The sequence below is a fragment of the Chlamydotis macqueenii genome, chromosome 5, assembly GCF_036417535.1.
Source record: "Chlamydotis macqueenii isolate bChlMac1 chromosome 5, bChlMac1.mat, whole genome shotgun sequence".
NCBI lineage: Eukaryota > Metazoa > Chordata > Aves > Otidiformes > Otididae > Chlamydotis > Chlamydotis macqueenii.
In genome coordinates, this window is record NC_141560.1 from 24,786,851 (window position 1) to 24,811,719 (window position 24,869).

A 24,869-nucleotide genomic window follows, 5' to 3' on the forward strand; every position below is an offset into this window, starting at 1 on the left:
TATACCTCCCAGATACATGCACCTAAACCCTTTGAGTTTGAGTGTTGCTCATGACTTGCAGGGAAAAGATGCATGTATTCTGGTTTTAGTTTGTACATAGGACCTCTGTGGATGAATGTAGTAAGAAGTGCTTTTTATCTGAAGGATCTGTTTGCTGTGGCATGTCATGAGTAAGCCAGTGAATATTGGATAAGAATGAAAAATAGGAAATCCTGTTTTAAAAAACTTCTGGTGCTGAAGAAATCTCAGCCTAGTGTACGTCCCCAAATCATGTTTCTAGTGCTTAGGCTGAAATAGCTATTTCCGATATCAGACTAAACAGAGAAGTGATCATGTGAGGTCTAGAACATACAGTACTTACCCTCACACTTTGGTGCTTTAAGCGTTTTTTGCCTGCAAATGAATTGATGAGAGCACGTTGCAGCTTATCCTCACACTTTGGTGTTTTAAGCTTTTTTTTGCCTACAAATGAATTGTTGAGAGCACGTTTCAGCGTATTTAGTGTGGGAGACAGGTTTTACTTTGGTGCAGTGGGGTGGCTCAGTGACTTGTTTTGAAACAGTTTCTCATGATTTTCAAATATTTGAATCTCTTAACTTGCTGGCTGACAGTCCAATCATCTTTTAGTAAGGGAATGCAGATACCAGTGCGCAGAAAAGGCTCGAAACTTGTAACTTCTTTTATTAATCCATGCAAATCGGAGGAGCCCTGTTGTTGCCCTGGGGTAGTCTCTAGTTTTGTGACCTCTGTGTGGAAAGTAACATTTTTATTATTCTAAGGAGCCAGCTAGATGATTACGATTTTCTTAAGCATCAAGCAAAAGGGTTAGCTTTAGATTTTTAAATAGTTCATAAATTGCTTAGGTGAAAAGCTCAAAGCAGAGGCAGTGAGAGTAGCTGTGTAGCTGAACAGTGTGTGATGACCAGCTTTGTGAGCTAAACAAGACTATGTAGCGCAAGGAAGTATTTCGTAAAGGGCTGAATGAACTTGTCCTGAAAGCAGTGGAATTGAAGTACGTGGATTTTCTATGGTGTGTTTCTGAAGGTGATCACAGTTAAAAGCATGACATAAACTTAGGTCCAAAATGTAGTATTAAAAACAAACACAAAAAACCCCCACATTCAGTTTTTGTGTTTTGAAGGGCAGTTTATTTCAGTGAGCAATTCCTTCCTTAAATTGTCACTTAATGTTGTAATCTTAGTCTGTTTGTCAAAACTGGAAACTGTAAGTCACCAAACTAATTTAAAGAGCAGGCTTTCCAACAGGTCTGTACTGGGACTCTGCCTGACAGTGGGTAAATACCTTGGAATTTATTAGAGCTTTGCATTGCAATGAATTATTCCAGGAAAATCTAATATTCATTCACCATTGGAACACAAAAGGGTGAAAAGAGGCAGACTTTGCTAGTACTAATTTCCAGGAAATAGTCCGATGGGTTTTGGCTTTGTTTAAAATATATCCGATTAGGCGTTTCCTGGAAACCAGTGTTGTGTAGCACATCCTCTCTGAAGCACTATGTCTGTTTTAGGCATGGGTAAATAGCAAGATTAACAATTCTCAGTTGGAATCAATTTATGTATACTCAATTTAATGAAATGTCTGGTCATACAATGTAGTTAAATCTGCAGGGTCCTTGTAGGATCTTATAGACAGGATGAAAGTCACTTTTACCTTTCTTCCAATCTGATTTGCCTGTTGATCACCTTGTATGTTTTGTATACGGGAGCAACAGTCCAAGTGGGGACGGTAGCTCTTTAACATACCTCTTCATGCTCAGTAGCTTGCCCAGTTAGAACATGTTTCTGATATCTGGAGTTTTCAAACACTTGTTCACAGGAATCCAACTGTAGGAGTATCTCAGGGGCAGTAAATTGGAGTCTTTTGATCGATGTTGTTTTAGCATCTGTATAGCTCGTTAGAGGCCTCCTGATGGTATAAAGGCTATCCACAGTTACTGCTCCGCTTTTTCCTGACTCAGGGAGCAGTGAGATGGAACTAGTCTTTCCGCTTCCTTTTAGAAGCCTGAAATTTGCTGCAATTGTCTGCTTGATTTCCATTCAGAGTCAGTTTTGTATTATCAGGGAATGTATTATGTGAATTGCAGATAAGCCTGGCTGGTGCTCATGGCACTGTTTCTTAGCTTAGGTGCAATGCTATGAAAACCTGACTCTAAAAGTAGCATGATCACTGCATTTGCATGTCACTGTGCCCCAAGCTAATGGTTACAAAGCTGTCATTACGACCTTCACTTGTTGTAGTATTAATTTACAATATGATGAAATCTTGGGTTCACAAATCACCTATGCTAAGGTACTGCAGCCCAAGGGAGAATTTTATTTTTCCCTTGTTTCACTATTTCTTGAAATTGTTGTGCCTTTCAGGCTTCTGAGAGACCACTAGTACCTAGGTTTCTTCATCAGGCATCACTTTACTAATAGGGGATGTGTTCTAGGCTTAAATTGATAGAAATTGAGCTGTTTAGGACTTCTTAGATCCATGTTCATATGAATTCAAGTCAAAGAACATGGTGTTTTTCCTCCATCCTTTGGAAACAGTGTAATCTTTGCAGTTGCTTGACTGTGCTTACTCTGAAGATGTTCAAAGAATCGACTCACTCCTAGAGTATTCTTCCTCCAAATGAACCTGTTCCACCTGAGGCTGATACTCTTAGGGTCTATTATGTCTAGAAAGGGTGTTGAATCTGAAATAGGATCAGAACTTGATGGGAAAATAACAAAAAGCTCTGAAGGCCATTTGAAGGTGACAGTGATTGCTTCCAGCAGTGGAACACTTGCAGCAGAGCACTGTGGCTGCATGTGCCAAAAATTTGAAATAGTGTGGATTGATAGATTTTGTTCCCCCTCCTTCCATGAATATTTTTTCTTTATTCAAAGATTGAAAACATTTAATGTCCATGAGGAATTCAAGTGGTCTTTTTGGTGTACTGTCCTCTCTACTCTCCATATGAAATGCCACGGTATAGAAAGATGGGGAAGATAAACAAACAACCAAAAAAACTAAGCCCCAAACCAACCAGGCAAACCGTCTGGTCCTGTATGCCAGCTCCAAAAGAGGGCTCTCAAACTCCAGAAGTCAATACCAGTTTATAAAGGCAGGATATCCCTACCATTTCTCTTTTTTTGTGTTCTCAGATGCATGGGTCATGAGAACCTCTTGGTGGGGTTAGGATTGTAGAGGAAATAGATAATCCAGTTTTTATTTCTACCAGAATAACACTTCCTGCCTGTCCTAGTTCAAGAAACTTCCTCATAAGAGCTAGCTGAGGGTGGTTTATGGAAGCGGCGGGGCTAGGATGAACAAGGGGGTTGGCATTAAACTGGTGCCTCACTTGGAGCCCTTTGCTATAATCTTGCTATACAGCTTGGTACCCCTAAAAACTAAGGCTAGTGTCCTGTATTAGACCTTAATTCCCTTACCCATATTTTTTCCTTGAATTCTTGTTGACACCTTTTAAGACACCTTTTTTACTTACCATAATCCATTAGGTTCAGCAAACTTCGCTACTTCACAGTTAAATCACTTTAAACTTAGTTCTACTGTTGGCTTGTAAGATCATACTTGCGTTATATCTCTTGGTGGTGTCAGCCTGGTGTGGGTGATTGTCTTTATCTCACCAGTTGAGCTTGTTATTCTTCCTGCTTTGTCAGTTTGGGTTTCAAAATAAAACATGCTCTGTCTGATCAGTAATCTGAGGTGAGATTGGACTGTATCAGCCCAGGCATACCTGCTTGAGTTGGTGTAATGACTCATTTCCAGCCTCCACTCCTAGCCAAGAACCTTGGCTAAAATCTCAGTTGTTTCCCGCGTCACAGGAGGAGTGTACTTATTCAAGTGTGCTTGAATAAGTACTACAAAGTTGAATTCTCATGTAAAGATGGTTAACAGGAGTTGAAAATACTTAAAAGAATCTCAGTCAATTATAATTAGACATAACAAGTACAAGTCCCTCAAGTATTGATGTGCCAGAGTTTCTTCTCATTTCCCCACTTCTCTACACATGATGTAGCAGAGGGTTTCAGACACTTGTAGATATTTGTTTCCATTTTGTGTCATAAGTTGGGAACTTTTTAGTGTATTGCTACAAGTAATCTCATGCATATCACCACTTTGTAACAGTAGCTGTCTAACTTTTCATATATGAAGGAAGTTCTTGAATGCATTTGTCAATACAAAGATTTTTTTCTCCATTGTAAAAGCGGACAGTTTGTTAGTGATTCAGCCTTGAAGCCCGCTGTCTAGAACAATGTGAGACACTGAAGTCAAAGAAGGATAGAGCTGTGTAGTTACTTCAGAAAACTAATGATTTTCTAGGGGGTTACAGCTTTGTTTTAGCTGACGTACTAGCCCCGTTAACCTCTCTTGACAAGGAATCTTCAGAGGAGATCTGATACGTGTGAAATAATGCAGAACTATACTTAAGTAGAGGAACATGGAAGAAATAATTGCCCTTCCATGCACCTTAGCTCGTAGAAATCTTGTTCCCACTGCGTGCCTTTGCTGAGAAAGGGCGTACTTGTGATTCCCTGGAGGAGTGACCACTGGCTGAATTTGGGTTGGTTTTTTCTGTAGCTGAAATGATGAAAATTAATACCGTTGCAGCTCTTTGGCATGTCATTATGCATAGGCAAATCAGAAGAGGGCTTAGGTGTAACAATTTCACATAGAAGTTGGCACTTTTGAAATCTGTCTTTCCTGTGCAGCTCCCAGTAGGAGGATGTGAAGGGGTTGACATAGATGGTTCCTTTTCCCCAAACTGAAAGGACAAAGTTGTAAATCATTAAAATAGGAAGGTAAAGAAAAAAGTACTCTTCCTGCAGTCAAGCATTTTAAGTAAGTGCTTGTCAGTGCCTATTTGTTTGAGTTGTTATTAAAAAGCTGGCATAAATGCTCCCAGTTTTGCTTCAGTGGTATAAATGTCAGGCACCGTAATATGTGGTCAGACAGATAACTCTGTCTTGCTTGTCCTGTCACCAAAAATAAAATGCCCCTCACCATGTTTGCATTTCTCCTGTGAAAAACAGAAAGAAATGCTATATTGTCTCTTTCCTTGGTCGTAAATTATATTTTTTTTTCCTTTTCTAGATTATTAAAAAGGCTTCCCCCCCGCCCCGAAATGGCAAATGCATTATGCATTCTTATCACTACTGAATGTCAAACTGCCTTTAAATTGCATAGTAATAAGGAAATCTCATGACTTTGGAGTGTTAGTAGGCCAGAAAAACATTTTCTTGAGTGCTCAGATGTCCTTACTGTCACAGTTAGTTTGGCATTCTTGTGTGTTATCTGTTCGAGACAGTCACTTATTTCTCCTGAAAAACATGTTAGGGGAAGCTAGAATTCAGGAAATGCTCATGCAAAGAAATCCTGTTTCTTTGGGGCTTATGTGCTGATAAGCTACGCAGAAGAGAGGTGCCATAATGTAGGTTACTAGTTTGGATTCGGAACAAAAAATTGTGGAAAGTTGTAACAGTAACCTCTAATAATGTTAGTGCTGCTATACTAAATGTATTTCTTGTGTACAAAGTAAAATACAGCAGGGTACCTCAGTTTTCAAATTCTTTCTGTATTCAGTAAAGTAATGCGTACTGTTGGTCTCAAAAAGCAACTCGCATGTTCCTGTGCTCTGCTTAACTCTGAAGGCTGAATACAAATCTCTTGCAAAGATTACATGCCTGTGCATCTCACAAAGGAGGCTACTGTTTGTTTGGAGAGATGCTCTCCTCAGCTACCCAGCAAGAGCTGGAAGGAGAGCCAAGGTATTTCAAGACCCATTTGAGTTCAGAGAACAAGACCTCGCTGTGGCATTAGGAGCTCCCATTTCAGTTTCTGTGTTGCTTTCAGCACTCCCTCTCCAATCCAGTAGAATTCTGTGAGGCTTTCTGACATGAAGCGTGACCTAATGCCATGATTGTTTTTTCTAGTTGTGGTTGATGGTGTTTAGATTCTGTGAGCTACTTAAATTATGTACGAATAAGCACCTACTGTTCAGGAAGTCTTGGAGGCATGGTAGATTTGCAGGTTGAAAAAGTCTGGAAATTAATCTGCTGGTGCAAAATCCATCTGCTAGATGCAATCTTTTCGGTTTTGCTGCTGTCTCACCTTCAAATAATTTTGCATTGGCACAGATTTCCAGGATTAAAAACACTTTGGGTGGAATTGGTTTCAGGGCTTGTGATGAAGAACTCTAACTTTCTCTTGAGTTTTCTGGATTTTTTTTTTTCCACTTATAAATTACACTCAAATGACAGAAATAACTTATTACTCTTATTCCTATTTTGCTATAGTTTATATTTTCATTTCACTCTGAATGGTTTTGATGTGTTTCAGGACTTTGTCCCATTGTACCAGGACTTTGAGAATTTCTACAACAGAAATCTTTACATGCGCATTCGGGACAGCTGGAATCGTCCAATCTGCAGTGTGCCGGGGGCCAAAGTGGACATGATGGAGAGAGTTTCCCATGACTATAACTGGACGTTCACGTGAGTCTAAATTGAAGAAAAGCCTTCTAAGAGCTATCTTTAAGTAGAGGGTCTGTAAGAGCAAGTTGCAGGCTATGAGGTTAAAGAAGCAGTGAGTTGTGTTTGTTTTGAGCTTTTCAGCAGCTTGAATTAATGAATTTTGCTCTTTTGAAACACACATCTAGCTGCCAAGGTGAATATTTGTGTGTAATCTTTTGGCTACTTACTGAGGCTCATGACTGTGTTAAGATTTCATGGGCATATGCCTATAATAAAATTAATACTTCTATGTGTGATTACCAGAACCTGGAGTAGATACTTTGGATTGCCCTGCTACTTGTGACTTTGTGTTAGTTTAGAATCAGTCCTGAGACTTAAAGTGAACGTTGCTGCCTGAAACTGAATTTTACACAATTGTTTTGAGTCAGAACTGCAGTAGTCTTTAGAAACAGAATAAAAAATGCAATGGCAAGGATTTTTACACATTGGAAATTACATATCCCAAGTTTGAAGTGAATTGGTTTTTTTTGCAGCACAGTACTTAGTCAGATTAGTCATGTCTCTCTTTGGCTTTCAAGGGCAAAATAATTAAAACTTTTTTCCACTAAACTTCTTCCTTAGTCTCCTTGTCACGTACTGTTAGTACAGCAGTGCCAGATGTGTTTCCTTTCTGTGGTTAGAGGATATCCTGCTTGAGGGGCTGCCAAGTTAATTGATCTAGAGGTCTTATTTTGTAATTGAAAAGAAACTTGTAGTTCCTGGGATGCAGAGGGGACATGTTAGAGAAACAACAAATGGTTTGAGAAGCTTCAAGCAATTTTAGATATGATAGCAATTTTACTTTTTAATGTAAACTCTTCTGGGAACTAATTTGAGACTTGAAGATAGGGAAAGCATATTTTTCACTGATCGTTTCAGTTTGATGGTGAGGGGCAATACTGTAATAATTTAATGGTTGATTCTATTGATTTTTAACTTTTCAGTGTATATTCTAGGAAACTGAAGTAATTTTCTGGTGTAGTTAATCTTTAAATTTTTTGGGTTTTTTTTGTTTTTTTTTTTAATTCTGGATGTCCTAACTTGTGGTGTTCTTAAAACACAGGTACACAGGGAGAGTGATAAAGGACATTATTAATATGGGTTCCTACAACTACCTTGGATTTGCACAGAAGGCTGGGACTTGCCAAGAAGCAGCAGCTAAAGTTCTGTCCCAGTATGGAGCTGGGGTGTGCAGCACTAGACAGGAGATGGGTAAGTTGGAACAAGATAGAATGTTCCCTGAATGTATGTTTGAAAGTCTGTTATCTGATTGCAGGTCTTTTAAACATGACTTGTTCCAGCTTTGGAACTTTAGACTGATCAGTAAAGAAGCTTTTACTTTAGTGAAGACAAATTGACTTACTGGGTTTGCTTACACGGCACAGCAGTTGACTCACTTATGTTTTCATATGTATTTTTTAAACTGTTCTCTTATGGGCCTTTAGATAAAGAGCAGCCTGGTTAGTGGAAATTCTTTTTGTAGACTACAGCAATAGTGAAGGCTTCTCCTCACTCTGAATTTCTTATTTGTTTTATGTGCAGGAAACTTGGACAAACATGAGGAGCTGGAAAAGCTAGTAGCCAGATTCTTAGGTGTGGAATCTGCAATGGCATATGGAATGGGGTTTGCAACCAACTCTATGAACATTCCTGCTTTAGTTGGCAAGGTATGATTTAAGTCACTCACAAAAACTCATCTAACAAAGATTCTACTGGTTGGATTTCCTAAAAGCTACTTGTTTGCTTTTGTTTTTTTCAGTGGCAACCCCTGCAGATATTCTTTATGGAAACTATAGGTCACAGTACGCATCTCTGACCTTTGCAAAAATCTTTTTGTGAAGCAGCATCCATGGGACTAGTAGCAGTCGAGATCTTGCCCTCTTTGTAGGAGACAGCCTAGCATATTAAAGCTTGCTTCGTCAGGTGTTGTAGTTTAGCCTCAGTCGGGGCCAGACTACGTGGTCTCTCTCTCACTCCCCACACCCTCCAAGAGAATAGGGAGAGATTATATAAGAAAAAAGTCTTGACGTTTCAGGTAAGGACAGGGAGAAATCCTTAAAGTTACTGTTACGGGCAAAACAGACTTGACTTGGGGAAAACTATTCATTTATTACTAAAACTAGCAGGATAATGAGACAGAGAACAAGATAACCTCCTCCCACCCCTCCCTCTTCCTGGGCTTAATGTTATCTCTACTACCTTCCCCTCTCCCCACCCCTCCTACCCCTGAATGACACAGGGGGAACAGGGAATAGGGGTTACAGTCTGTTCATCACACATCGCCTCATGCCTCTACTTCCTCTTCGAGGGAAGAACTCCTCACATTCCTCCCCTGCTCTGTTGTGGGGTCCCTCCCATGGGCTACAGTCCTTTGTGAAACTGCTCTGGCGTGGGTCATCTCTTCCACGGAGTGCAGTCCCTCCAGAACGGCTGTCCCAGCAGGCCCTCCATGGGCCACAGCCTCCTTCAGGCATCTGCCTGCCCTGGTGTGGGGTCCTTCACGGGCTGCAGGTGGATCTCTGCTCCTCTGTGGACCTCCATGGGCTGCATGGGGACAACCTGCTCCACCATGGTTATCACCACAGGCTGCAGGGGAATCTTGGCCAGGAGCCACATTACTGCTCTTCCTCCTTCTTCACTGACCTTGGTGTCTGCACCTGTTCCTCTCACAAGAAGAGTTCTTCACAACAGGCTGGCAGATGCTTCTCAGGATCCTTTTTACATCTCGTTCAGATATCATCTCCTCTCCACTTCTTGCAGCCAGGCTGGGCAGAGTTGGGCCCAGTCGGCTGCCTGGCAGGAGGCCAGAGGGTGAGGCCTGCAAGGCCCATGAGGCTCGCGCCTCCCCCTCTCTGCCCCCCGCTCAGCTGTTTCACATCTTCTCTTCCTTTTTTTTTTTTTTTTTTTTTTCCTGTTTTTCCCTTTTTAAGTATGTTATCACAGAGACGTTATCACAGAACATTCTGCTACCAATTGGCTTGGCCTTGGCCAGCAGTGGGTCTGCCCTAGGCCTGGCCTGGTCCACTGAACAAAGGGGAGCAACTTCTAGTAGCTTCTTACCACCACAGCCCCCACCTCACTAAATAAAACCAGAACATCAGGCTACTCATTAGTTTATGAAGTAGTGGCTGATTAACAGACCAACTAGATGAAGGTATTCTGATGCTCTTGAGACGCTACGAAGGGGCTGAGTCAGTGTGGGACACAGATAAGCTGAATTGCATGTTGGTACATACAGAATTTATTATCTTTGAGTAAAAGCTGAAAAATCCTTCCTTTGAAGGAGAAAAATCCTAGTAGAAGAACTATTTGAGAGAAACAAGGTCAAATGTAAAGACTGATAATGTCTACTGTGTGCCCCAGAAAACAGTACACAGTGGAGCCTGAGTGTCCCGCATCTCAAACTACATTTTTTTTTTTTTTTAGTTATTGGAAAATGAAATGGAAAAGAGCTCTTTGTTTGCTTCTTCTGATGCAAAATACGTGTTCTCTTAGCTGCTACTTAGAGTAAAATAGTGCAAGTACTGGAACTGTTTCCTCTCTGAAAAATTTTCACGGTTAGCCTAATACTAATAGCCTATTGGAATTCTTTGTCCTTGTGTAGTGAATTGTTTTCCCTTTATTCCGTTTATTTGTTTTTCCACTTGTGATATCTACAGATTATAAAATTGCTGCCTTGTTCTTCCTCCTGGTGAATCTCTTCTTGACTAGCTGTACTGTCTTCCCGCATGCTATTTTATTTGTAACAGTGAAGCAGCACTGTCTACATAATGAGTCTTTTCTTTTGGTCTGTAAAGTTTTAAATATCAGATGCTTTCCATAATGAAAGACATTTTTGGGTCTGATGCCAAAGAGAAATTCAGTGCTTCAAATCCAGTCTTTCTAGAGACAAATACCTCTGCAGTGGTATGATTTTGAATGACATATGTTACTCCTGACATGTCTTTTACTTGTATTTTTCTGTTCTTGGTCTTCCCACATCTCCCTGGTTTTTTCTTCAACAGAAAAATTATTCATTATTTCTCTGAGACCTTTTGGATTCAGAACGCACAGGGTCAGGTACATTTAAGTAGACTTCTGTCTGTTGTAAGTCAATACAAATTGCCCATTACTGCGAAGTTACTCATCTTTTTTTCTGGATCTCACTTGATATTTTTAATAGCTTATGAGAATACCCTTGAGATACCTTACTCAGCTCCTTAGTTTTCACATCTGAACTTCAATAGTTTTTAAAACCATTGAGAGAATTTGAAAAGTAAATTCTAAGGCATGTAACATACATATTTTCATGCACATAACTTGCACGTTTACTAAACTTACTCTTTTCATAAATGGATGCAGCAGTCTGTACTGTGTTAGTAATGAGCATACTTACTTTTTGTGTACTTTATAAATAAGGTAGTAAGAAACTTCTGCCTCATAACACTAGAAGTGCCCTTATACTCAGGTGAATACTCCAAACAGAAAATGCTTTCTTCTGAAGAAGAGGGTTCTTGTTAAATGAGCCATTTTGCAGTTCAGAATATTCACTAAATGCTTTTTTTTGGCTGCGTGAAATTGCTTCCCACTGCACTTCTGATTTCTTCATTGTCTACAAATAAGGACTCGCATAAATCCTGAATTCTGGCACCACCCAGTACACAATTGGCTGTGTGTGCACAGCCTATTTGGCAATGCTTTGATAGAGTCCTCAGTACCGTCCAGAGACTCCCGTGTCATTACCTACTTGATCTTTATTTGCTATGCCTTGTTAGCAGTAGCTTCTACTAAGCAGATGTTGAAAATATGTATAGTTGGTGTACACTGAAAGTTGTGTTTCAGCACTGTTAAAGCATCACTAAAAACAGGTCTTTCTGCACCTGGCCGTTCTCAGCTGGAGAGACCCGCTGTTGGCAGCCAAGTTGTCAGCTGCCTGGTACAGTCACTGCAAAGTATGCTGAGTCTCAGCCACAGATAATGTGAGATTTAAGGATGACATAGTCAGAAGTTGTTAGACCATTTGAGGGCAAGCTAGGCTCTGAAACTTGGCTGTTTTGAAGTGTCGTTAATGTAGTTACTATAACTAGCTAGTAACAGCATTCTGTACTGCCTTTAGCACAGAGCTTTTCATCATACCTCTGAATGGACAGAGGCTAGGTAATAGAGTTAAAGCAACAGTGCTTGAAAGATCTCTTTTTGGATGTAAGAAAACAAATTAATTTTCATGTATAGTTTGTTTGTGAAATTAGGTGCTCAGGACTAAATTACGCAATACATGTATGCAGCACTTTGTGATAAAATGTGGCATTCACTTCAGTGTCCATGTCTGCTTTGTAGGATGCATTGGTAAGTCTGATCTTCACTGGAATATGTTTTTCTTGATACCAGTAGTGTAATCTCTAATTAGTGTTAGTCTTCTCCTGGATACTCTCTTACATGTAAGTTTTCTGATAAATGCAACTGAAGTCTTATCATTGTAATAGCAGCAGCCCTCAGTTTTAGATATGATAATCAGTGATTGCTGTACTGTACCAGTGGCTTCTTTGATCCTTTGCCCTCTTGCTAGTGCCAAACAATACTAGACTCTTTACTTCTTCGTCAGTTTTAATTTAATTTGTCTAATTGAATGTCCTCTCCTGTTACAGAAGGGTAAAAAGAGGCTGCTCATCGATTTGTTAAATCTTCTTTCTCTACCAAAAGCTCATACTTGTTTTCATGGAGAAGATCCTTCTAGACTATTAATCTCTTCTTCCACTTTTTTTTGATCTGTCACTTTTCCTACTTCCTGCCATTTAAGAAGGATACTAGTACTGGATTATTATATTACATTTTCAATACACTAGTGTTCCACAGCAATGCCGTCTGACGTAATATACATATTCCTTGTCTGGTATAGTAGTTCCAAAAAGCAAATGCTAGTTGGAGATTTCCATGCTTCTTATGCCAGTCTCTGAAATATGCAGTGTGAATCCTTGTAACAGCAGCTTGAACACTTGAGATTTAGTGTTGTTTCTGGGGAAAAGCAGTCTTGAGCTTTCCCAGGATGTAGAATATTTCTAGGTACCTTGCAGTTCTAGTGCTAAACTTCCTATATTGTGGAGAAAATACTCCTCTTGTCTGTGACACCTCCTTCTGTAACTGTAGGTCACGCTTTTCAGTCTCTTCTAGTAACTCTCACTGCAGAGCATAAATATTCTTGATTCTTCCCTCCACCAATTGTTAATAGACAAACATAGAACAAGCGTGTGTTTAGTGTCAAATCTTCAGCATCTTGACATGTTTTCTGAATTTTTAACTTAACAAAGTAACTTTTAGAGTTGCAACAGATTTGCATAGTAATTGGAGTGGGCCAGGTTTGTTTAGAAATATCACTCTCTTACAAACTAATCACTCAATATGCATTCCTTTTAGTCTGCAGCGATAACACTGTGACTGAATATTCAGCAAATCAGCTGTTGACTTGCAATCATTTCTGCTCTCAGAACAGGCATATCCTATTTTGATACTTTTCCAAGGATATATCTTCCCTTTTTTGAAAAAGCAAACAAATTCAATGTAATACTTAATGGCTTCAGAAAACTTATCAATTTCACTCTGCAATTTTGTTTTCCACTTCCTGTCTCTTGTGTGTTAACTCTATCTACAAAGTACTTAATAGTTCTGTTCATTAAAGAAAATGAATCCCTTTGGTACCACTGAGCACAGGTGGGTTTAGTCAGTGGTTACCTCCTAATGTAAGAAGTAGTGCAACTTTGTGATAAGGTCTTCAGTCTAGGAGTACAGTGGCCTGTTTCCTAGCACCACTGTAGACTTGCTGAGTGAAGTGTAGCAAGCTGCTCTGCTCTCTGTTTTACCTGGCTGTGTAGGAGGATGACTCCTAATCATCATCATGAGATATTCAGGCAGATTCAGCTGCAGGACACTGGGGAAAGTGAAACTTAACTGGTTCAGTTAACAGGTTAACAGCAGTTGTGTATTTTTATTTGCCATCCTAAGGCTGCAAATTGTTTCTTTGCAAGTCTTGCCTGGACTAGCTGCATTTATGTTGGAAATATGTTTTAATTTTTTTTCTTAAATGATTTCTAAGCGGTTCAGAGCTGAAAGGTGTTATAAGCTTGTCTGAAACATAATCTTTTCAATATCTTCCTCTTTTTCCCTTCTAATTCAGGGCTGTCTGATTTTGAGTGATGAACTGAATCATGCATCACTAGTGCTTGGAGCAAGACTGTCAGGAGCAACTATTCGAATCTTTAAGCACAACAGTAAGTATCAGATGGTGGACTCTGCCTTTCTACAGATGCTATAGGTCAGACACAATCTCTTCTATCTTCTCATAGTTGGAAATCCAATTTCATGGAGGGAAATCAATTGCTGGTTACCTGAAAGGTCAGAAGACTGCTGCTACTGACAATTTAATAATCCTGAATTGGATTTTATTTCTTTATTTATTTAATAAATGTTCAGTCTCAACTAAAAACGTTTTTATCCTGAAGCTGTTCTGGCTTACGTCTTCTGCACATGAAGAGGAACATTCTGCCCTTTGGCAAATGTAGGAGCACTAGTGTTTTAACATGGCTTCTTGCTACTTGGATAGTTCAGCATGGTTAGACTATTCTCACAGTCCATATCACGTAGTAATGCAATCTTGTAGTGGTCTAGGTTACAATTTGGGGGATAAGAAAGGTTAATTTTAGGACCAGATGCTGACATGATCCTACAGTAACAAAAGCTTACGAATGCAGATGTCCTCGCTAAACTAGACAGCTATGCATTGCAACAATGTAGTACAAAAGGAATTTTTAGGATGTGAAGCATAGATTAATTTCATAGTTACTTGTTTTAAGTATTTGTTTCCAAAATACACAGAATTTTCACTTTGCTACTTTCAGCTTCCTCCAAAGGAGCTATTTAAAATAACTTTCAGATTAAAAATACTTAGCGTTTTCTTCTCTTACTCTCAGTGAAAGAGGTACATGGTTGTCCTTAATTTGTCAAGCCACTACTTTCATTCTTCAGCTGCTCCTAATACTCTTTATAGTATCAGTCTCTAAGATCATGATGACTCTTTTGCTCTCTTTGAAGTATATAGTGGTGACAGCGAAGCTTGGGAGGCTGCCATTATTTTCCCTTCTTTGTCCTACTTAATAGTGGATCCTCTGCTGTGCTTATTGTTTCTTTTGTGTTCTCTTTTTCTTTTTCTCTATTGTTTGAATAATTTTCTTTACAGTACTGTAGAGCTTACCTTAACATTCAGTGATTTTTCAATTTTTTTTTTTTCTTATTTCTTCATAAATCTTAATTGCTGGGCAAGATCACAAAAGCTTTCCAATCAACTTGTGTATTTGTATAGACATACTTCCGTACATTGCATCCAGTTCCAGAATTTCAGAGAACACTGGTGACAAACATAGTTCTGGGTATAAGGAGAAGGACTTTGAAGCTCTGATGTGATGCGGAAGAGTAGATGATCTGTTGGAATGGGGTACATACTAGCAATGGTGAGGTTGCAGGATATTCTAGAAACCTTATAGACGGTGAAGATCTGTGAAAGAGAATGGAGTGGCAGATTAGAGTTAGAAGGCAAAATGCAAGCAATGATCTTGGCTGCCAAGATGATGTTCATTTCATAGTTGTGTATCTGTTCTCAGTCCTACTCGTTATACTTTATGCTGCCTTAGTTAATTTAATTTTCCTGAGCTGTTAATGGCTTCATTCATATTCTACTTTTTAGAAATTAAGGAAAAAAAATGAAAAAGCTCCCTTAAAATCCTTGTGCAATGTTTTAATTTCTTTTCTACCTCATTCTGTAGTTTAACCTTTTTGTTAAGGTCAGACCTAGTTCCCAGTCTTTCCATGTTTCTTGAGAGATCAGAGCAGAAGCTTATATTCCATTGTTCTTCCTCACTGCACTAAACTTATCTGTTCTTCCTTGAGAGATTTGTAGGATGCAGGGACTCCACTGCTGATTTCTTCATCTTTATCTTTTTCTGAACAGTAGCTGTCTTCTAACGGTACATTAACTGACTTGTTTTGCTGTATAATTTCTAGTCTTGTTCTAGTTAACAAGCTCATCTCACTGCTGCTGCTGTCCTAGTCTACCAATCCTATTTTCATGATTGTTTGTGCTCTGTTTCATGTCCTAGTGTTTCTATCTGTCTTTTGCTCACTACCTTAGCTTTTATGGTTTGATTACTCCCATCCCCACTCCTTTCCTTAGATATTTTTTCAGGGCTGATTTAATGTGTATTTATTTGCTCATATTAGTCAGGTCTCTTAGGATCATGTCAAGTGTTCATAGCCAAAGCTGTTAAGGTTTCAGAGTACATTGCTACTAACAACTTCATCTGTCTGTTTTCTGATACATTGAGCACTGTCCTCTTTCCTACAGCTGTGGTTCTTTTTCTTCCTTTTCTGTTTTTGGTTTAGTAGCTTCCTCTTCCATGCTTCCAGTCCCTTCAATTTTAAACAAAGTAATAAAAAAGTACACTTGCTTCCCTTCTTGTCCTGCACTCTGGTCTATCTTCTGATTAACTTCAGTTGATTTTCCTTGAGCTTGCTTGCTCTTTATTGAGTTATTTCCATCCGCAAGGACACACTTAATATCTAAATTGTTTTCTCTTTTCCTCACAATGAGATACCTCCCTCTTTCCCCACCCCTCTACTTCTTTCCTTCCTTGTTTGCTGTTTGTGCTTAATGCTCTGGCTTGTGCTTTTAGCTTAGAATGACAAAATTCTTCCTCAGAGTTCAAACAGTCACCCATTCCCTTTAATCTCATCTCTGGGCCTGCAGCTAGATGAAGCCCATGCTTATTGACTTATGTATGGTCTGTCCTCCACACTGGAGCAATTTGTGCATTTCTGGAGTATTACTGTCTTTAGTCATGTCAAAGCTCAAGCTAGTAGCTGTTTTGGTACCATTTAACAGTAATTTCTGGTGCAGATATGCAAAGCCTGGAGAAGCTGCTCAAAGATGCTATTGTGCATGGGCAACCTCGTACACGGAGGCCCTGGAAAAAAATTCTTATCTTGGTGGAAGGCATATACAGGTACAAACTATTCTTTATATTCCTAAGACCCTCCACATGAGATCTAGCTACTTAGTATTTGGGTTCCTTTGTCAAATCAAACTATGAATATTGTCACTTCATAGTTATTTCATTAATCTCACCTGCAAATTAAATTGAGCTATGTATGTCTCACATCCTGGACTTTCTGTTACTAGTACTGTAGCTGCACCTAGTGTTATTACAGTATTTCTCACATCCTGATTAGATTGTAGAAATCAGTTAATCCAAACTGATCATTTAGATCAGGTCTTAAATTGCTCGTCCATTCCATTCTTTCTGTGCTCGCTAGATGATGCTAGTGTGAATGGAATTGCAAAATTTGAATGTTTTTTGCTGAGAGTTAGTAGGACCATGTAGTAGGCTTATCTGTGTTAGACATTTAGATCATAGTGACTTTCAGCACAAAATTGGGTGTTTTGGAGTGCTACTAATGACAGCCTAGTCAGTTCTTAAACATAAAACCAGCAGGTAAGTAGATGTCAGATCAGAATACTGACATTAGGGTGGAAGTGAAAACAAGATAATTCATTTATAAGATTGTCATTGAACGTATTCCTTTGCCTTAACTTAACTGTTGCTGCTACTGTTTGGTCCACATGTCAGCATACCAGAGATGTTAAACAGGTAGAAAGTAAAGATCTGGACACCAGTTGCAAGGAGGGAGTCATCTTTCATCTCTGCAGAACATGATGTGTCCAGCAATTCTTATGTGTTCATAATTACTGAAAGAGCGAAGAAAAGAAAGCTTAGTGACTTGAGGCTGTATAAGGAGGCCCCAACCATTAAATCAACTTACACTGAATTTCTGTTTCTCAACAGTATGGAGGGATCCATAGTCCGTTTGCCTGAAGTGATTGCCCTTAAGAAGAAGTACAAATCCTATCTGTACCTTGATGAGGCTCATAGTATAGGTGCCCTAGGTCCCAGTGGCCGGGGTGTAGTGGAGTATTTTGGACTCAGTCCTGAAGATGTGGATGTTATGATGGGAACATTCACCAAAAGCTTTGGAGCTGCTGGAGGATACATTGGGGGCAAGAAGGTAAAAAGCTGGGAATCTCGTGGTTGTTTCAGGCTGGTGGTGGAGTCCTTCACTAAGCATTTGAAAGTTAATCTGTTTATCAAGTACTCTGATTGTCTGTTTGTTTCATAATTTTGCATACTGTCTAGTACAGTGAAAGTCGGTGCAATGCAGAAGAGTCTAGTAAAATACCTTGTAATTGTATAGTTCTCAAGTGGTCAGCGATGATCTCGGTTTGCAGAATGTGCAGTAGAGGTGTAATATCTTTTTAGGAATTGATAGGAGCCAGGAAGCAGGGATTTCTTAATGTTGATTTAATGACACTTGCAGGAAAAATGCCAAAAGCTGAAGTTTTTCAGCCTCTTTGGAGGAAAATCCCCTTCTTAGGTTAGTCTGGTAGAACTGATTTCCTCTAGAGTCGAACAGTTTGCTTTCTAAAAAGACACTTCTTTCCTTTTTGGGTTTGGTGGGTTTTTTGGTTTGTTTTTTTTTGAATTTTTTTTTTTTTTTTTTTTTTTTTTTTTTAAGCTACTGACTCTCTTCTACTGGAAAGTACTGCTAGAAAGTGTTGCCCGTGCCAAACCTCTCCTGGGAGGGATGGTGTAGACAGCTGCATGTGTCCCATTTCTCATATCCTCAAGTATATCTCACAGATCAGGCTTCTAAGCTTTGTTTGAGAGTAAAATGATACTGTTTTCCTACCAGGACAATAATTTTTTAGATACCAATAGTGACATTTACTTCTGCCCGTCCAAATGGAGATGGGGCTTGCAGATGCTCCTTTCTGGGAGTTTACTGTAGTTTGATTAAAATTATTCTGACATCTTCCTCAGAAGAAAGGCCCCTATTAATCGTTTTGCAAAGGTAGTGAGCTAGTGAGATTAACTCCCTTGACGTAAGGTGAAGCAGCTAAGAGTCCTTAGCAACTGTGTTTTAGCTGCTGTTTGAAGGATTGCTTCAGAGGTAAGAGGCCTTAAATCTTCTTACCTAGTTTATTTCAAAGTCCCTTTACAAATTCCTTTCGTTTAACTCTGACTCCAGGCAGATGGTAACATAAAATTGAATGCTTCCGCATATTTCTGTAGTATGTTTCCAGCTTGTACTGTCTACAGGGCCATCATTATTAACTTTATGGTAGCCGAAGGCAGAATCTGTTCTGGTGTTCATACTGGTCTTTATAGTATTTTGCTGGAGTGGTCTCGGTATTTTAGAGTAGTTTTGTTACAGTTAAGATCAAGCAGCCTAGATCTATGGTGTGCTGGTCCTCCTCTCCTATATGAACTCTTTTTTGCCTTCTGACAATTGTAGCAGGTGTGTTTAAGTAGGAAATGCAGGAGGAGTAGGCTGAGGTTTTTGCACTCTTTGGTTATACCTACTGCTTTATTTATATTGTGCTGATAAATGGGAGAAAATATTTTGACTTATTCCCTTGTCTGGTGACTTTTGTGGGGAAAAAATTATATTGAGGATGATATGTAAGCACCTATGCATCCTGCTCCCCACTATTTCATTTATTTTATACTCCCACTGTTAAACACTCTTGAAACACTGCCTGTGCACAGCTTCAGTGATGCAAACACCTTGTTGCAATCCAGTGCTGGTGGTGTTAACTGAACAAGTCCGTTGTAGGCATTTGTCTCTGATCAACACACATTCATGCCCTGTGACATAAGTATGGGTTGTCATGTCCCTGTTGTTCACTCTTCAGCTGTTCATTTCTTGTAACATAAAATCAATCCTTGAGCTACCTGTTCTCTTCCAGGACATTCTGAAAGAGGTTTCTTGTGGTGGCCCATTTTATGTGTGAAGAAGATGTGACAATAAAGCATTTCTCTGAGTGCTGGGAAGGCCATGTCTGATGCCTCTTGTGTTTTGCTAGGAACTGATTGATTACCTCAGGACATACTCTCACAGTGCTGTGTATGCAACATCAATGTCACCTCCTGTTGTGGAGCAAATCATCACCTCCATGAAGTGCATTATGGGTGAAGATGGTACAACTGTTGGTGAGTCTTTCTAACAGTAAGCATGTGGAAGAGGGAAGCCAAACAGAGCCTCTTTATCACTTTAACAGATAACTCATTCAGTGGATACATTTGTATTTATGTTAACACATGTACAGTTGGAATTTCTGGAAACATAAACCAATTTACTATCCTACTTGGCAGATCAGCCTAGTAACAGCATAAGGGATTTTCAGGTAGAGGTAAGTCATTTTAGTCGTATCTAAGACACAGTATAGTCTTGTATTGCTTTTTGTTCTGTGTCTAGCTTTTCTAGCCTCCTCCTTTCTCTTCCCCATTTTCTGTCTTTTGTTATTTGTCCCACTTTTCTGATTGCTTCCAGAGTATTTTGCTGTGTCTTTTACAGTCTTGTATGCTGGTTACTGCGGGGGCAATGCTTTTGATTTTAATCTTTGGTATAACTTGATCTTTGCATCAGGAGAAGAAATTTAGCGTATTTGTCTTTATTGTCTTAGTTTTCCTTTTTCATTATGAAAGTAAGGAAGGGGAAATCTTTATTCGTGTTGATGAATTCAAAGTCAAAAATACAAATTCTCATGTCTCATTTACCTAGTAGGTAACAGCTTCCTTCATTTGAAGCATGAAGTAAATAGCTTGCACTTGTGATGTGTAAGCTGCCTTGAAGCTGAAATGATACAGCATTTCACATGTTGGATACTTTTCCCTCTTAACAGCTAATGAAAAAGTTGTGAGCAGCTCACACAGGATGACAGTATAGTTTGAGGATCTGTCAGTGGTGTTCAGTTCAGAGGCTTTTAGAATTTGAACCACGGAATATATTCAGTTATGGGAGTTTCAGGCATCTGGCCACGAGGTGGTGGTGTATACTGAAGAACTGTGTGTGTGTTTGAACGTGGATCATCTGACCAACTAACCTGACTGATAACTCTTACTGTGAAAAAGCTCACTGGAGAAATGACTTAGGAATTTTTCTGTTATAACAGGCTTCCTTCAGTTTGCTTACATGGTCTGAGAACAGAGTTAATGCCCGCAATTGGTGTTGGTGGTTGTTTAATAGAGAAGTCATCACTGAGGCAAGTACAGCTAGGCAGCAGTCTGTATCTGTGCTAGCACTGAGTGCTTCCAAGTGGTCCACGTAAGATACCTGTACCAGCCAAGAGTTCCAATGCTGCTCTCAAGAGCAGATATTAACCAGGCTTCAAACCACATGAAAAGCTGTGCAAAAGGACTGGGTCTTGCCATAGTCTTAGAAGTGACTGAGCTCTTTCTAGCTGATGATTTGCCAACAGTCTGTGGCCTGCTCAGGCATTGCTTGTTTTGGTTTCCTTCCAGTATCTGTTTTGCTTAATGAAGTGGGAAGCAAGGAATGTGTAACTGATTTACATTTGCAGTATCAAACTAAGCATTTTTGCCCCTTTCTGAGGCTACAGTGTGATATTCGTTTAAGCCAGGAGAACGGAAGCAACTTCCACTCCAGACTGTTCTTCTGCCATTATGCCAGCAAGATCCATCAGAGCTGAAAGGTGAACCAGATCAGCAACCAATTTGTCACAGAAGAAAAAAAAAATTGAAGTCAAAAGGCCTTTTTTGTTGTTGTCATATTGCTTAAAATGCATATCAGGCTACGTCTTGCTAATTTAGTGCTAAGGAGTAACAGAATTCCTAGCCTCTCTTTCTGTTGAGGAAAAAAAGTGGTTTTGGTGTTTGAAAGCTGTGTCACTTCAAAGAAGGCTCTGTACGTCCGATTTCTCCACAAACTGTAGCGCTTTTCAGAACTGCTAGATGGAACAACTGGATAGCAGGAGTCCTGTCTACTCAAACTCTGAAAGAATTTCTCAGTTACAGGTCTCGTGAAAGTGTTACTGGCTTTCTAAGCATCTAAGTCAGCCTTCAGCTAGGATAAGCACCTCGTAGGATGATCCCTCCATGAAAGTGCTTCTCTGTTCGTTTTCTGCACTGTGCCGTTTTCCAGTCATGCATTTTTAACTACCTTAAGGCTTTAGAGATAGTATTACTTTGTAGGCATTTTCTGTGGATGAAGTTGGCAGAAGTTCAGTTGGGTGAATTGAGCAGCTGCTTAGTGATAGCATGACAAAGTTGTTTTTTTTTTTCCTTGTTTAAGGGCTTTGACTGAAAACCTTCTGTTTGGATTCTGTGGAATTATGGGTGGGGCTCTGGAGGACCACTGCAGTTGGTAAATGCAGTAAATGTGGTATAGAGTGGTGCTAGTAAGAGTTGTTAACTGGGGAGGACAAGTAGAGAAATAGTGTTTAAACTGGGTCACTGGTAAGCACCTCTGAATCCAGTTTGTATTACAAAATTTTCCCTGGGTTTAAATTAGTCAAACTGAACTAATGGATGAAGGAAAACAGATAGGGCAATGGCTTTACAAGGCACAGAAGCTGGAGCTGGAATCAAAACAGTAGGTGGCTAGCTCCCAACCCTGTTTTTTGGGCCACAGCTGAATCTTTTAATGGCTTCAAGAATACTTTCTTGAAAAGAGCCTTTGCGACTTCTTTGTCTGCCTGCTTCTGTTCACCACACACTATTTGTAAAAGCTGCTGTCCTCCATGGCATCAAACTTTTGTAGAAATTGTGATGTCAATTGAGATGGTCTGTGGCTGAGGAATAAGTAGTAGCCAGCAATTAGTTTTTGAGAACAAAAGGGGTTTTCTGTATATTATTTTGCAAGAATACGTTAATTCTCTCCACTTGAGGTTATTTCTAAATCTAATGAAACATCTGGAAGCTCTAAACTTACAATATAAGGCGTTGTAGTTACTAAAACTTTACATAACTAAAAAAAGTAAATATCTCCTTTCAGATCTTTCCACGAAGCTGACAGTGTCTAAATAGGAGATTAGTAGGAAGCAACACAGACAAAATACAGATGCTATGAAAAGCTGAATGGCCCCTTATAGGGAACAGTATTGGGACAGATTTGGGACAGTAGTTTCTTGTGTCTTGATTTCTGTTGAAACTACTCTGTTAATTCCCTGTACTGCTTATGCAAGTAAGTGACTAGCAAGTCTCAATCTCTCTGAAGACAGTTACAGGAATATAATTCTATGTGAATACAAATACATTACTTACTTCTTCATCCAGACTACAAAAACCACTCCCAACAGCCAAAGCAATGGCAGAGCCATATTATGGGTTATTAGGTAGTGGTGCTTCCCGTACTGCTTCTGAAACTCCTCTACATCATTGGCTTGATGCTGTATGGCTCTCCTATTTTACTTTGCTTTACTTACCTTGCACATAGTTGGCTAGAAGACCATCATGTAGTCTTAAACAAAACGTGGGTGATTTGTCATCACTTTGAGAATTTCTTCAAAGGAACAGTTGTCCTCAAGAGTGGTGAACATCTTGAGCACACAGAATGTCTTCAGAGAACCCCGGGGACAATGTACATGAGTATCTCGCATAGCATCGCATTTGGCTTTGATATATAGTTGAGCAAGGTGAGTAGGAGAGGTGGAGAAGGCTTCTTTCTGCAAAAGCAGATTTTTTGGAGCTGGTTTTCCAATTCAAAGTCACTGTAGTTGAAATCATTAATGAGCAAGTGTTGCAGATGCTTGTCAGCAGTTAGTGGATGCTGCTCTTTTTCTCTGTTCAGCCACAGACAAATGAACTTGAGATAGTTCTGTGGATAAAGGGGCTTTTTTAAACAATAATAATAAAAAGACACAATAAGCAGACTTTTGGGGGTCATAGTATACACAAAGATGACAAACTGATTCCTGGAATGGGGTTCTAGAAACTTGTAGTGTAGAGCTACTTGATTCTTGCTCTTCATGTGGTGTTTGAGTTATTTAAATTGACTGTAGGGAAAGCAAGAAAGCTTGGTGCTTGTCCTGGTAAATGAGATATTGTTGGGATTTATGATATTAAGTACTTAACCTGTCTTGTTGAATTTTTCAGTATCAATGGTTCAGTTTGAGTTGAAAGCTGGGTTTTTCACCATTGCAGTCTCTCTATGACTGGGAATCCAGTTGACTACTTTCTGCCATTTACATAGGAGGCAGTGATATATCCTATGCAACTGGAGCTCTGTTAGCATTGTTGGTGTTCAGGACGCAGCCTGTTTGTTGCCCTGATACCATCGCTGGGTACAAGTGGAAGAAAATCGCAGAGTAACCTGACTGAGGTGTGGGCAAATCAAAACATGCAAGGTGAAACTGGTCTCGAGACTGGTTAACCTCCTTCAGAGATTAAACTTAGTTTGCTCTCCCATCTATTAAAAAACTGAAGGTGAGCCTTAAATCTGGGAGTTTTTTAAGTTTGAACTAAAGCTGGCAGTGTTAATGGCTTGTAAAAGAGGTGAACTACTTCCTTCCATGGACATTAGCTCAATAATAGTAATTATACATGTTAATGTTTATAACAAGTTTACTGTCTTCCATGTCAGTTTCAGGAGGCAAATATCCCACACCCAATCACAGTGCCATGCACAGCATGTATGGAATAAGTTTTGGACAGACCTTGCCCAATATGGCAGTTAAATTTTGAATGAACGTTGTCTTGAGCACTGTATAGAAACCAAGGCTTATTATCCTACGTAGCTCTAATGTTGCAAGCAATGGAGGCAGCAGTTGCATAGGCCATTCCAGCTACTAAACTATCAAAAATGAATATCTAACCTTTGAAACCTAGTCAGATAGCTGTGCGTAGTTTGATTGGTATTTGTCTCATCTGAGCACCTCAGCCTTAAAGAGCTAGTAGTTGATTATATCTAGGCAGAGGAAACCTTTTAAAAAAAAAAAAAATTCTAGTTTTGCCATTGCTGTGTGCAACAAACTTTAATTCAATTAAATTGGAAAATGTAGTTAAACCAATTATAGGGAAAGAGAATAAGAATGTACAGTTGTGTTGGCAGAGAACTGAGCCTGAGTTGTTGAGAAGACAGGACCATTGCGATACTGTTAATATGCACAGGGAGAAGCATGCTAGAAATAAAACTAAGCCTGATCTGCAGGAAAGACTGCAATTAGCTCAACATGACCCAGCAATGTGCACTTGCAGCCCAGAAAGCCAACTATCTCCTGGGCTGCATCAGAAGAAGCATGGCCAGCAGGTCAAGGGAGGTGATTCTCTCCCTCTGCTCTCATGAGACCCCACATGGAGTACCGTGTCCAGCTTTGGAGCCCCCAGCATAAGAAGGACGTGGGCTAGTTGGAGTGAGTACAGAGGAAGCCACAAAAATGGTGAGAGGGCTGGAGCACTTCTCCTGTGAAGAAAGGCTGGGAGAGTTGGTGCTGTTCAGCCTGGAAAAGAGAAGGCTCCAGGGAGACCTTAT

The 24,869-nt window shown here is 39.7% G+C and overlaps 1 protein-coding gene across 4 annotated transcripts in view; it reads left to right on the plus strand.

Annotated features, from left to right (window-relative positions):
- Window positions 1–24,869, plus strand: part of SPTLC2 (serine palmitoyltransferase long chain base subunit 2) — a 77,571-nt gene that overhangs the window by 13,923 nt on the left and 38,779 nt on the right. For all 4 annotated transcript variants that reach the window (XM_086749393.1, XM_086749394.1, XM_086749396.1 and 1 more), the window contains 7 exons: window positions 6,349–6,503; window positions 7,585–7,733; window positions 8,064–8,188; window positions 13,669–13,762; window positions 16,441–16,546; window positions 17,387–17,606; window positions 19,465–19,591. In XM_086749393.1, coding sequence (XP_086605519.1) covers window positions 6,349–6,503; window positions 7,585–7,733; window positions 8,064–8,188; window positions 13,669–13,762; window positions 16,441–16,546; window positions 17,387–17,606; window positions 19,465–19,591 — 976 coding nt within the window. The remainder of the gene's footprint in view (window positions 1–6,348; window positions 6,504–7,584; window positions 7,734–8,063; window positions 8,189–13,668; window positions 13,763–16,440; window positions 16,547–17,386; window positions 17,607–19,464; window positions 19,592–24,869) is intronic.